The following is a 14,857-nucleotide window of genomic DNA, read 5'->3' on the forward strand; positions in this document are numbered from 1 at the left end:
TCTTAAATCAAGAGTCAATAAAACATTTCATAGTCAGACCACACTGGCTCTCAAGTAAGCTATATGCTGTGGGAAATAACACCTGGGAAACACAGTTTTGATGATTTATATCTAGCTGAGTTGAATCTGACTCAACTTCACAGTGAAGCACACCAGCATCAATCTGTAGAGAAAATTTAGCTCTTGAGTCAACACAAGTAGAATTCTACAAGTGGAGCGAAATAAATCGACTTGTCCCCTGAGCGATGTTCTCAGAAAATAAAAGTACACAGACGTACACACACTTGATGTTCAATATTCTTTGAAAAAGCTGTAAACCTTTGGCACAGTTATTTGAGTTCTTTTGAAATAAACTTTGATGATAATTGGGCTTTTAGAGCTTTATGAGTGGTGAGACAGGATTGATCATTGTACAAATGAGGAAATTATATAAATCGTCTTTTATGTGTTAAAAAATTGTTTTTTCTCTCTGGGAAAAAATATGATGAAGCAGTAAAAAGCAGGTTTAATTGGTTTTGAGGCTGAAGCAGGTGACTTACCAGATAAACCAGCAGATGGAGACAGAGGAACAGCAATAGATGCAAAAACCGAGCCGAAGCGAGTCCAGTCGACACTTCACTGCTGACACAACACTGTATACCTAAATGTGGTGAGGAAAAACATGACGTTTTTGTTTAAAGCTTATTTTCTTCATTTGGCAAAATTTAAATGATATGCTGCTCAAGTGATTCTTCAGTTCTCTTTAATTTGTCTCAGAATAGCTCTTACCTCAGCATCTATATTAACATTAGTGGCAACAATGATGACCCAGGGGCCTCTGATGGCTTTATGATCGTTAAAACAGAGTCCAGCTGAAGTCATGAAACTGAAATGAGCTGAGTGAGTTTTATGAATCATCTCTAGGGGGCACTGCGTCATCATGTTCCTCATCATCATGGACAGTGGCTGAGAGAGAAAGAGGGGGAGGGATGATAGATTCCATTTCTATTCTACCTTTAATCCAACTGTGAAATTCGTAAGTAAAAGGCAGTCATTCTTTCTCCTCAGGTAGTTCTGAAAGATTGTGCACTGCTGCATCAATCCAGTTTTATCACCACTCCATTGCAAAAAAAAAAAAAACATTGAAAAGAAAATTGCTTCATTTACTATGGTGACCCTGATTTGATTTGAAACAAACAAAAAAACTGAAAAGAAGACAGATTTGTGAAAAGGTTAAAGTTCAGTGGAACCCTAAACTTTGTACCTAATGAGCCACGTGACCACAGTCAAATTAACTTCAGCAAAGATAATTGCAAAGATAATCAAAGATAATTCAAACATGTGGGGGGGTTTAATGCAACTGCAAAGTTAAATTTACAGGCTCCTGCAGCTATCAGGTGCTACACATCAAATGGCTAATGAATACTTTGAGACTCAGTAATGTGAACCACAGCGAGACATCTGAATCAGAAGAGACGTGCATTTCTCCACTTTAAACATTTTATTACAGACAAAAGAAACAAAAGAAGTATCTGTGACACAAAATGAATCTAATGCTGGTACACAGGTATTGCACCAACAACAATTTTTGAAAAAATATTTATTATTCTAATAATCATGTTGTTTGAGCAATAATAATAATAATAATAATAATAATAATAATAATAATAATAATAATGCACCCTGATGAAATTAAGCCTAAATGTTACTTCATATCATTCATAAATAGATGTGAAACCTGCAACCAAATTAAATAGAATGACCATATTGTAAAACATGATATTAAAAAAAAGAAAAAAAGGAGGGGTTGGGGGGGTCTCTTATCACTGGCTTTACAAATCAAAAAGTACATTTGGCAGGTTTATACACACAAAAAAAAAAAAGAAATTGTAATATCTACCCCCATCACCGTTTCTCTGAAACACAAATCCTGCTACAGTGAGAAAACAAAATATCTTAAAATTTTTTTCTTCATGAAAAATGATAAAGATGAGTTCAACACAATTCTAAAACACCTAATAAAACTAGTCAAAAACTTTAAAACCCACTGTTATGTTTTTTTTTCCTTTAGTAACATTTCACATTTAGCAACTTTTTTTATTCACCTGTACAAGTGGTGTGAGGACTAAGGGATGGGGGAGGGGTTACAGGTGGGGAGGGGCGGTCTTTATCGACCAGGAGGAGTTAAAGGAGAGGTTTCAATCTTTGACCTCTACAGTTTCATAACGTCCTGAGGCCATGTGTAGAGAGTAACACTCTCTAGCAGAGCTCCACCACTTTAAGGAGGAAATGGAGCTATTTTCACTCTGCATTTCTCTCTTAAATGGAAAGAAATGCGACTGGTGAGCACAGTTTCAACACAAGTTTTAGTGTGTGTATTCCCTCACTGAATCCACCTGCACAAAAACCACAAAACCAAATAAAGAGAATGTTTAACAGAAAATAAAAAATCAAAAAAATGAAAGCAAGGGACTGCAGCTAAATACACACATAAGAGGGATCCATTTTGGTGATATTTACAATCACTCTGTGACAAATAAAGGAGATGAGGGAGACCCTTACAAGGGTCAGGATGATTTACAAATGTCTTATGTTTGTGACTATCTTCATTAAAATTTTACTTTGCTTCTATTCAGTCAGGGTTCTTCAGTCTCTCCCAAAGTACATCCACCCCAGCTGAGGTGACTATATCCTAGTTTCCTGCATTTCTACCCAAGACCCCTACGCTGTGAGTATGCTTACAGCATTTCATCTCCCCAATGAGGGCAGTCCATGGCAAACACAGATTAATGGAGTGAAGAGGAGAAAAAGAGGGTCTTTAAAAAAATTCAAAACAAGATGAGAAGACATTTTCTTTTGGTCTTCATTTCCAGTATGTTGGCATGAGCTCAAAGCTCACTGCCCCCGCACAAAAAATGCAAAGTTCACTGATAAGGGGGGAAAGAAAAGTAAGAGAAGTGCCTCAGGCTTCTGGCCGATCTAAGTGCTTGGCAAATAGGTGAAGTTACTGTAGCAGTCTTTGGGATTTTCAAAATCCATCAGAAAAAAAAAGAGAAACAAAAATGATGTTGAAGCAGATACATCAATGACGTTGTTATGTTGGAAAGCTCCCTGGAGTCTGACATTTGGAGGTCTTTCAACTTCAAGTGAGGTAGAGAGGCTTGTCCCGGGCTCCCATGCCACTGCTGAGGAAGAAGGAATGTGTATCAATGTATGTATATATACTGATACATGTGAATACAATGATATTCTGACGACATGTATTTCTGTATTCCAGCAAGAAATCCCTGTGAGACTCTGAAATCCTTTTCAAGGAAAACAAACGTAAAAGCTGTCAACAGGCAACTTGCATCAATAAGAACGAAAACAAATACAAAAGTCATAATTTGCAGATCATGCGGTACTTCAAATGTTAAATACAAAGTCTGCTCTCCAGTTATCTTTGCTGGCTCGCTGGAAAAAAAGATTCCCTTCAGTACCCTCCAAAACGCCAAACTGCAATGATCTGACACTGATGGAGCAGGTCTAAGCACCACGTGTCAGGTGTGAGACAGAACAATGTTTCCTCTTGTACCTGCTTGAATAGCTTGATTCAATAAGGTGATGTGTGCTGAGCAAAATACGGAGAAACTTAATTGGATGTCACACTTTTTTTTTCCCAAGCTGAGTAATAGCATTGCTCTATTGCTGCGTTGCTCATTTCAATTTCAAGGAGATGCTTTGCTTTAGCAGGGAAATCGCAGTTTATGATTAATACACTCTGAGTGTCTGAGAGTGAGAGTGAAGTGGTTTAGGGCAACTCATTTGGAAAACTAAGTAACTGTTAGACGACTACTCGACAATAAAGCATCCTGGTGAACATTTAGTTTCCGCCGTTTGTCTCTGGTTTATTTCTTTTTGTTGTCTTCTCACAAAATATCCATTAGTGTCCTAACACAATACGGTGACTGATGCGATGAGCTCACCCGCAGTGGTTGGGTCCACAGTCCCTGTTGCAGTACTCGCTATCCCAGTCAGGGTTCTGGCCGTGCACTTGGTTAGGGGCCCCTGGAGACTGTGAGCCCCCGACACTGTTCTGGTAATCAGCCTGAATGTGGGAGAATCCCTGCCGATCAGAGGAGAGAGGAGACAAGGTTATATTGTTGTAGCTGTGTGAGCTTCAGCCATTAGAGTTTGCTGAGCCATGTTACTGATGATACTGTAAGAGGCCAAACGGTGTCAGTGGTCTTTATCAGCTGCTGCTGACAGTGGGAATGAGGCAGAGCACTTTCTTTCTGTCTCAGTTTACTCTCATTTCTTGCTTAAAATGGATCTCAACAACACACTTCTCACATCAACATGACACCCCTCTGTTGGACTAAAAGTATTAAGAGTCTTCGATAGATGTGAGAAAATAGCTGGTTTACAATGAAGAGAGTGACAAAAAAAAAACAAACAGTAAATTGTGTTCTTTCTCAGTATTGGATAAAACAATGACTGATGTCTGTTCTAATTTATGTCATGAGAGTTAACTTAGAAATCCCTCCGTTTGGAGAAGAGGATTAAAACAACAGGTCAAATTTACATTCAATGTTCTATGAAAGATCAACACAGCTTTTTAAAATAACTAAAGATAGTTACTAAGGTAATCAGAAGTGACTGTACTATGAGATGCATTTCATACTGCTGAGACCAACCTGTTGGCTGAGAGGGGGGGAATGCAGAGATGCCTGGAGCCCCATTTGGTGTGAGATGATTGGCTGCGACTGCTGCATGCGGATTGGCTGGTTGAGCAGGGAGCTCTGGTGCAGGGAGAGCTGGGCATGGGGGTGCAGAGGCGGACTGATCTGAAATGGAGCTGGGGGAGAGGCACTCATGCTGGGCGGCAGCATCTGGGATTGGCTGAGGGTCTGGGCGAGGGTGTGACGGGGCGGCCCAGCGTAGCTCTGGAGGTCCGACAAGGGGAAGGAGCCCGGCGGGCCCAGGTAGGGTGAGGAGGGCTGGGGGGGCACGCTGTACAGGGGCTGCTTAGGGGGAAGCAGGTGGGAGGGCTGGCTGGTCTGCTGGGCACTTTTTGGTTCAGGGTCATTGTATGTCTGTGAACGAAAAATGCATCATTTCAATATGGCAAGCAAGTAAGGCTCAGAACATCACAACAGCTCATTTATCATCATTCATCAAGCTCTGATCACGAAAAATATCCTCTCTCATTATTGTAATAGCAGCATCCATTACACTTTAGAGAAAATCCCAGCCCCTTTTCAGCTATCTATCCCCGTCATTTGTCAACCTCATTATATGACTGGGGGCCGCAGGAGCATCCAGGGAACTGTGTTCTGTCTTTGCTTTTACTTGGACTCACAAACAAGGATTTAAAGGAGAAGTTGAGGAAATATGCTTCTGCATATTTTTTTGATAAGGTTGAGATGAGAAGAGTAACAGAGGCAGGTTTGCCATGTCTGTTTTATGCTAAAACAAGTGAACAATTCTATTATACATACTGACTCTCTACAATTTGGTCCAAATACTGGACAGCTGCTTCACAGCAGGTGTCCACACAGTTTTAACAGGACAGTTGACACTCAACCTCCACAATGGATTTTTATTTATTTTTTTTGCATATTGATGCTCACTGAGTAATGAGACTGTATATTATATTTAATTTTCAGTCCTTGGCCTCAGTATGTATTTTAAATTAAAAAGTGGCTGTTGTGTGAGAAGGATAACACCAAAATCCCCTAAACTTGACTTTTGCCACTCTGGATAGTATCACTCTGAACTGAGGTGCAGCATCCACATAATACACCACCTTCAACTCCACCCTGCCCCACCCTCTCTGGGCTCCTATGATGAACTGTCAGATTGCTCATCTCCAGCCATCAGTGTTGATTAGAAGGTAATGGAGCCCATTTGTATGAATGGAACTGGGGCCGAGGTAATGATCAATAGACACCTTGACAGATAGATGGGGAAAGCAGAGAGACACACACAAACACACACACGCACATATGTAGCACCCAGGCAGAGAAATGAGGCTGTTTGCCTGCAGAACAAATGGAATGACAAAAGGAATCTTCCCCACACTATATTGTGTGCTGTTAATGTAAGACGGCACTAAACAATGCAATCCTCAGCCCTCCTCCTTGTTCTGTGTATTCTCCGTGTTACTATGCTGCTCTATACGAGACACCATCATTCACTGGGCAAAAAGGATGTCATGGATGGGAATTAGTTGGAGGGTGTCAGTGGTTGAAACAGCAGCAAAACCCAAAAAGATTTTTTGGATTTGTATGTACTTTCTGCTGTATACGGTGAGATGGAGGAAATGGATGGTCTCTTGCATGATGACACAGGTGTCTGTTGGTATAATACATAGATCACATTCTCTTCTCACCGTTTTCTACAGTTAAATAGTAAACAGGCCTAAACCTCCTAACACGTAGAGCACATGAGAGATCATTTTCTATCCCCCATCTCACATAGATTTTATGGCCATATGCTTGTGTGATCTGATTGGCTGACCCCTCCCCCAGCCCTCCATCACAATATCAACTGCAATCCCCAACCCCCAACATCTGCACCCTATGGAAATCAGTTATTATTGTTTCAAATATGGCCACCACTGCCAGAAGCTCGTCCCAAGGAAGCCCCGCCCAGCCCATTAGCAGACATTTTCCATCCAATCTCTCATCAGTCTTAGCCAGGGTCTGTGTGTCATAAGTGTTACCTTGGAAACCAGACTGGCTCGGTACGCGGCCAAGGCTTTCAGGTACTCTTTCTTAGCTGCTTCGGTTTTCCTCTTGTACCCCTGTGAAGGAAAAAAACAAAACAAAACATCAAACTGGGAAATGAGAAAAGGTTGACATACTCTCTCAATATGCTTTTTTTTATATCTCCCTCTAACACTTTCTTAAATACAGCCTGCATACACACACATACACACACCCACATCCATATACACACGTCCTTAATGTTTCCCTTTCCATCAGAGCCAATGGTACAGAACACCTCTATTTCCTCATCACAGCACTAATACTCCCTCATCTCAATGTGTCCCCCTCTGTTGTAGCAACACGTCATTTCCATTCCAATCCACCTAAAGAAATGAACTGGAACGTCCCCCCCCCCCCCCCTCCACCTGCTTGTAGCTCCACAATAACACTGCTATCAGCATACTGACATTAGTGATACACCAGAATGGTTTTTGTTGTCTGGCACATTAGGATGTGCCAAATGACAACAACTGGTGTCTAAGTTTTGTTTGAAACTGTGCCCCGTGTTTTCCAGTGACATAAAAACTTCTGCCATCATCCACCTACAGTAACTGCCGGTGCTGCTGTGTTTGAATTATGTAATTGCATGAAAAAGAATGTGGGTTTATGATTGCAAACGGATATTTGTATGTGTGTGTTTGCATGCAGATATGTTGCAGCGTATGAAGCACACCTATAAATGTGAGTGTGTCTATGTACGATGTGGCTGAAAATAGGGCCATCAACTGTGAGGGCCACAGGTGAAATGATGTCTATTATGCAAAACAAAGGGGAGCAACAACAAAAAACATGCTGGTGTTGGTATAAGAATAGGCACAGATAAATTAGTCACCTTTTCCCTGAGAAAGGTTTTTCTGATGACATTTTTATTTTGCAACAAGCTGAATTAAATGAAAAAAGTAAAATTTTGTAAAGTGCCACAATTTGATTAAACTCGAAACTATCTACCAAACAACTAAACTATCAAAGACTCCAGTACTTTTACTTTCATTATGGTACGTGCAGGTGATATTTTGCGGACCTGCTTCAGGTGGTACAAAGAAGCCGCTGAGGTCCAATTACCAGCACATTGGTGTGCTTGAAGTATAATCTACAGCCTGAAGCATTACAAGAAGAAGAAAAAAAAAAAAAAACAAAGAAAATGCAGCACTTTAAATGCACAGTTTGTTAGGGAAGATTGTCTATACACAGTATACGTTCAGTTAAGTAAAGCATGCCCATCCCAAGAGAAGTCCTAATTGCAAAAGAAGCTAACTGCTGTGATTTTGTGTGGCGTTGAAAACCCCTTAGGCGAAACATCATGACCTCCTATAACTCTGCCATCATTAGCATTTCCTAACTGTTGCCGCAGAGCTGGAGATGACATTAAATAGCAACAAAAACAATAGACTGCTCTTCCTGGATAGCTAAGATGCCCTTCAGCTGAATCCAAGGACAAGACGATGGAGGTGGGTGTGTGTGGGGGGGGTCACTAATTCTGTATTCTAGGCAGGATCAAAATAGCAGGCGAGAGATATAAATAAAGTGAGTGGAAATGAGAACTTCACACACTCCTGCTTGTCAGAGGGCCATTGAAGATGCAGAGTGAGGAGGCATCAGCTATGGAGGTTGGAAGGACACTAGTGTCCACATGAAGTGTGGACTGTACCTGGGCCTCGGGCTTTGTGGGAGCTTTGCTTTAATGAATATGCAGATTTTCAATTTTCCTTGCACATTTTTAGAAAATGCTATTTTGTTTGGATTGAAACTGCACAGGAAAGGCTGACTGCTAAGATGTCTACATTTTGTGCCAGTTGCAAACAAGTAGAACAGCATTGAGGGTTGTGTATCTGTGTATCTGCATTGTATTCACATCTGATTGTTTGCTTTTGCAGAACAAGGGTATGGGCGTATTTGCTCACTGCATAGCATAGCAGTCCTTGATTTTCAAAGCTTTCCCCTGGTACGGTTATATTTTTCACATATTGACCATTTCTTTCCTGTGATACATCCCGCTTTGTATTATAGCCATTGTTGTGTGCCGAATTTTCCCCCCGCCTCTTCCCTCCTTCCTTTAGCTAGAATTAAATTTAGAAAGAAAATCATTTTAATGAGAGTCAAGGGAGTGGGGATAAACGGATGGATTATCTTTAGAAAGAGAAGAACTAGCTCATTAAGGTGAGCTGTATCTCACAGCAATGTTCTGGTAATTACACAGCACATAATGCCAATGAAAGGCTGCTTGGCTGCAGTACACATGCCATCTACTGGTGGGAACAAAATATAACTGTGCTGTATGTGTGGGTGTTTGTACTTCTTGGTGTGCACGATTTTTATGCCTTTTTTGTTGGAAATGCTGTCAGTAGATGTATAGGCTGTTGTTCAGCACTGTATTTGTGCAAAATTCTCTAAATTCTACTGCATTTGTTTGAATTCAAACCTAAACTATATTTCCAGACCTGCTTCTGTTCCTCTCCTAGGCTGTCCCACATGGAGGCCACAATCTTGGACACATCTCCGAAGGTGGCATTGGGGTTTTGGCCCTTGATGGCTGCTTGGGTGTCTCTGAAGAAGAGTGCGTAGGCCGACACGGGTTTCTGTGGCTCATTGGGGTCCTTCTTCTTCTTCTTCTTTTGAGGTTTGGGTTTGGGCTTCATCATTTCTGCTGAGGGCCGCTTCTCACTGCTTATCTGGAGGCAGAAAGAGAGATGGGAAAGATGGAGAGAGAAGAAAACATTGCTGGTTATAAATGTGTTGATGAACTTTGCTGCAGCCTTGACAGAAAGAAGCCAGGGGAGTCATTCAGGATAGTTTTTTCTTTTTTTACAGGTACAATACACTGAATGGATAAGACACTGAACATATATAATTTGATATATAAAAACCCATAATATGAACTGCTATGCATGTGATGCTCAGTGCCACTGAAGCAGGCAAACAGGAAACTCAAAGGATGGAGAGAGGGTGAGGGCAGCAGAGTTCTGCGAAGAGCAGCCACGGCTTGCTCAGAGAAGAGAAAACAGATCAATTTACAGCCATGGGTGAATGAAGACTAACAGGACGTCAGCAGGGGTGTCGGGAGGTGTGGGTCAGGAGAAACTGGCTGAACCTGGATTAGGGGGTAGACAGTCCTGGGCTGATTAAAATCTCATTGCTAGTTATTTTACTTGGTTTCACATCGGTCATATATTTTTTATTTATTTTTTTTTTTTAAGACTTTATTTAGTCTCTTTCACGTAGATCACAAAGAATTCAATTCCACTTTTGGAGAAAACCATGAAAATAGGATTAAATCTATATTTTTCGTAGGGTTTACTCAGTTGGTTTGTCAACAATAACAGCACACTGGAACCTAACTACATTTTCAGAAGGCAAAAACTGCTCACATCTCTGCAATGTACTCGATCCAATACACATGAATACATTTTCATTTTCCGTGCGAGGGCTTTGACGGGGAGTCAAATCCAGGTCACCTGATCCTGGTTGTGATTCTATATGGAAATTGGCTTCTTTGCTGAGGAGAGAACACATTAAGCTCGAGAGAAAGAGGAAGAGGAAGGGTGTGTGTGTGTGAGAGAGAGAGAGAGACAGAGATAAGGAGAAAGAGAGGTAAGAGGTGCAGCTGAGGGAAGAACAACGAGGAAGAAGTGACGGCTTGATGTTGCCATTAGTATCAGTGGAACATCAGTTAACTTGATTTCTTGCTTGCTATAAAGACAGGGGAAAAAAACAATCCAATTTCCATCCATAAAATAGAGGAGATAATGACATGCTGAATATGTAATGATATACACTGGTATTATGTGAAATGAAAGATATTTTTGGGTCCTATTTATGAGTGAGAGGTTATGCTACCTAAATGTTTCTATAATTTTGAGTGAAGCGATAGTGGAACTCTTTTTTTTTTTTTTTTTTTTGTTATTTGGAGGCCGACAAATCTCATCTCCAAGGTCAAGTTTCTACTTCATCAGGTTGCATTTTAGTAATTTTAAACAGCTTTGAATGCTCTCTTTTATAATCCAGTGATACCGGGTGTTGGTGTTAAAACTCAGCAGGGGTGGAGTGGAGTGCGAGAGGGGGGGAGAAAGCCATGAAAATGGTTTGTCCCTGCGTGAGTATCAAAGAGCAACTTGAGGATATTTAAAGACCTTCACCTCCATCTAAAGCGTACTTATCACAGGCTTAAGCAACAGACATGTTTTCCCCTTTAACTGTCAATTGGAGAACAGGAAATGACTGCCTTTGAAAATTGCATTGTTTCAGCGCAGCATTTGCCAAACAACACACTGTATTCCACACAGCATGAAATTAACTAATCAAAATTCAAGGTCCAGGAGCACATTTGGCAGCTAAAGAAAAACTTCAAAATGGCTTTTGTGGTGTGGGGAAATGAACAAATGTTCCTATTCAGGGTGATGTGAAAGTATTGCTTGTCTATTTCACAGCTTACAGGTAATATTCATTTTTTTTGTGCGACTACGCCTGGTTTCATTAAAAAATAATCATCCCTCATTTTTAGGCAATGAGGCAGAAGACAGGCATTTGAAACGACATCTGTTCCACCCAAGCCTTTGAAGTGAAAATAGAATAAACTGAAGGTAGAGCTAATGGAATGACAAAATAGGAAAAAAAAGAGGGTTAAATAATCTCCAGGAAAATTCACATGTATTCATACAGAGGAAAGAGTGATGACAGACAACAGCTCGCAGCAGCATGCAATCAGCCAGGGGAACAAGGGGCATATTTTTCATTTCTTTCTTTATTTTCCCCCTATATTGTATGAGAATCATGTTAGTGAACTTATACAGTGGAAGGATGACAGGAGAAGATAAAATATCAATGAAAGTGAAAGACTGAAAAGAATAAAGATGGCTCAACATATCTTGAAACAGAGAACAATAAAACAGGCTGCGGCTCGCTGGGTAATTTTCCTTCAGCACAACTGCAACAAGAAAAAATAAAATAAAAAAAATCCATCCCTAGACCATCCATCATCTAAACCTTGGGATTTTTAATTTGTTGTAATTTTCTATGTCTCTTTCATCTACATTTATTTTCTGACATTTTACTCAACATTTTTGGGAAAAAAAAAAAACCCAAGAGCTTGCATTAACTTGCAACGTGTAATTGCAAAAAAAGCCCAATTCAAAAATCTCTTATTTTAGAGTTACTATGCCTTTTTTTTCATATCATTTCATAAGAAAAACTTACCATGTGCCATTTTAAGCATTAGATCAATAATCTAGTTTTTGGCTGGAGATGAGCTAAAAAAAAAGGCAGTAGCTGTCACATTCATATCTCAAACATCTATTAAGAGAAAACTACTTGGCTTTGTTCTTAAGCAGAAGAACATCAGGCACAGTTGGTACTGCAAAAACTGTACATCTGCCGTGGAGAAGCATAATAACACAAACATTTGTCACACTTTAAAGACACATAATCGTGTTTCAGAATCCTTTATCCTGAATTTCTAAAGTTTCACGGCTTATATTGTGTTTTTAAAACTAGTTTTAAGGTCAATTATTCCTTTATAGTAGTTTTACATGATCTGTTCATATCAGATGCCTGATTTGGTTCTTTTGTATGAAATTACTCCAAAACTGGGACCAGCAATTGTTTTTGTTTCTTCTCCTTCCTCTTAATCACAAGCGTTTTCGTCACTGTGGTTTTACTTGCTGGATTATAGACACTGACTATGCATTGACTGTACAATATCAAGCTTATTCTCCGTGGTCTTCTCTTGCAGGTGCAGAGAACAGTAATGATTATGACAGCTGTTGTCACTGCGAAAAAAAGAGGGAGAGTAACATCCCTTATTCATAACACGGCATCTTGTAGCTGCACTGCATTTTGGTCTATTTTCTGATACTGTCAGTGGAGAGATTGGTATCTTGTCCTTTCCTACGATAGATTTCTCCCTGTCTGACTGTCAATACAAAATGGTAACTCTGTAAAGTAGCTCTTTCACTATGATGTGCTGACACTGGATCCTGATGCTTGCCATTTGTGTTTTGGACTGATGGACATTTATCTCCTGTTCTGCAGCTTCATTGCTTATTGCAATTTCATACCATTTTGAAATGTGCAGTTCCTTCTGCACTGGGAGGTTCAGGCTTCACTCCCCACAAAAACCAAACTCTATTAATCTCAAAATGTCCCTTGTTTACTGAGGAACCGGGCCTGCTGCCTAAGTCATTATTACAATTATAGTACTGAGGGTGTCAGATGGCGAGAGAGATAGGGTGTCACTACAGTAATATTAACTGCAGTGGTGCAGAGGTCACTGTCCCACCTTCTCAACTCTGCCGCTGATAACCAACACCACACAAACTGTCAGCTCCTTGACAGACTGTTAGAAAAACTTCTAAACTAATTCTGATACATGACCTGGGTTATGGAGTTGAGACCAAAACAATACTCTTGCATTTAAAAAAATAAAAATAAAAATAAAAAAAAGTCAATTGTTAAAGTGTGTCAAAACAGAACCAGCCAAAAAAAAAGGACTTTGCCTGAGAGACAAAATTACATTTTCAGTAGTGCTGCTCCACTACAAACATATTTTAGTCTGAATCGAAGAAAGCATATAGGATCGATAACTAAGTTTATCCGTGATGAGAGCTTCTCCACTCAAGAGGACATGTTGCTCATTTAAAAGGCGGATTGACAGCGATGTCTACATTTTTAAAGACTGTAATGTATAGAGACAGAAACAGCACATAAATAAATTTTATATACTTAAGACTGACTGTAGTCTTAGCCTTAGCTTGCTCAACTCATCAGCATTTCTGTTTCTGTTGTCAGGGGGAGCGAGAGAACGTGAAAGATGGGGTGGGTTGGGGGGGTTGTTGTAATTTTGAATGGACAGCACTGCACTGGAAAGACAAGATTAGAATTGACAGCCTGATAACTGCGTCACTATCAAAACAGCAGAGAAATAGGAGGGGTGACAGAGGAGAGTGAGAGAGGAATGGAGAGAGTGAGCTTCAGAGGAAGAGAAAATGGAAGAGAAAATGAGAAAAAGAGAGAGTTGATGTAAAGAGAACAGATAAAAGGACAGCGGCGGGGGAGTACAGACATACAGAGATGCAGCAAAGCAGAGACTGGCAGTAGTATGGCGCTGTTTAAAAGTGTTTGTCCAATCACAGCCCCACCCCCCTCGAATGTATGTATCATCATCATCATCATCATCATCATCATCATCAGCGCCATCTTCATATGCACTGAGCAGAAAAGTGCTGCATGGTGCACCGATTTCAAAGGCCCATAAAAACAAACAAAGTACTCGGAGGTGATGCACAGATACACTTGCTCTTTACAGCGATGGTCATTATACCGAAGCATGATGCAGATACTGAACGCAACACTACATCATATCTGAATGCCACCCACTCCCGACGTCTGCACACATCGCCGCACGGATTTTAGCACAAACTGGTGTAAAATTGGAAAACATACACAGCACCAGCTTTCAATTTCAATACAGTTAGTGTTTGTGTGTACACATCAAGAGAAAACACATAGCAAACCCATTTCCACCTGCTATTTCTCGCTGGAAAATCTTGCGCGGACTGCTTCAGATTACCTGAATGAGCTTCCGAATGAGTTACAGTACAAACTCTGAGAAAGAGGCTCTTTAAAGCAGCTGTTCAACAATATAAATGAAATCCTGAAATAATTTATCTTTCTGAAATCATATTTAACAGGAAGATTCTTTTAGTGTGTTAATAATAAGCGGCATGAGGGACAGGCTTGAATCTCAAAATATGTGTTTGATTTCATGGATACAAAAATGACATCCATCCAATGCTTCATCTGTCAGCAGGAATTTAAATTAAAATTATGTCTTTGTATAGAGTAAACAGCTCATGTCTTATTTTGAGGGACAGTTTAAGAATATAAACAGTATCTAATTGTGTGGCGAGTGCCAATTTAAACTCTATACTAAAATAACAATAGTCTAAAAGATTGATTTCTCTAATTTCATGACTGTAACAAATAACATGACTGTGACGTGCTGAAGTGTAGTTTACATGAATTTACATTAACTCGCTTAAGTTTCAGGTCTTCACAGACCCAGTGGGATTGTAGAATCAACTTAACTAATGGAAGGGACCATCGATGGACCTGCATTAACTCTGCGATGGATT

The 14,857-nt window shown here is 40.2% G+C and overlaps 1 protein-coding gene across 2 annotated transcripts in view; it reads right to left on the reverse strand.

The window, feature by feature from the left end:
- Positions 1-1,447: 1,447 nt before the first annotated feature.
- Positions 1,448-14,857, reverse strand: part of LOC115046733 (thymocyte selection-associated high mobility group box protein TOX-like) — a 71,852-nt gene continuing 58,442 nt past the window's right edge. For both annotated transcript variants that reach the window (XM_029507302.1, XM_029507301.1), the window contains 5 exons: positions 9,170-9,400; positions 6,686-6,766; positions 4,656-5,054; positions 3,945-4,084; positions 1,448-3,164 (listed from right to left, as the gene is read on the reverse strand). In XM_029507302.1, coding sequence (XP_029363162.1) covers positions 3,122-3,164; positions 3,945-4,084; positions 4,656-5,054; positions 6,686-6,766; positions 9,170-9,400 — 894 coding nt within the window. In that variant the 3' untranslated portion in view covers positions 1,448-3,121. The remainder of the gene's footprint in view (positions 3,165-3,944; positions 4,085-4,655; positions 5,055-6,685; positions 6,767-9,169; positions 9,401-14,857) is intronic.

The sequence above is a fragment of the Echeneis naucrates genome, chromosome 7, assembly GCF_900963305.1.
Source record: "Echeneis naucrates chromosome 7, fEcheNa1.1, whole genome shotgun sequence".
NCBI classification, from domain to species: domain Eukaryota; kingdom Metazoa; phylum Chordata; class Actinopteri; order Carangiformes; family Echeneidae; genus Echeneis; species Echeneis naucrates.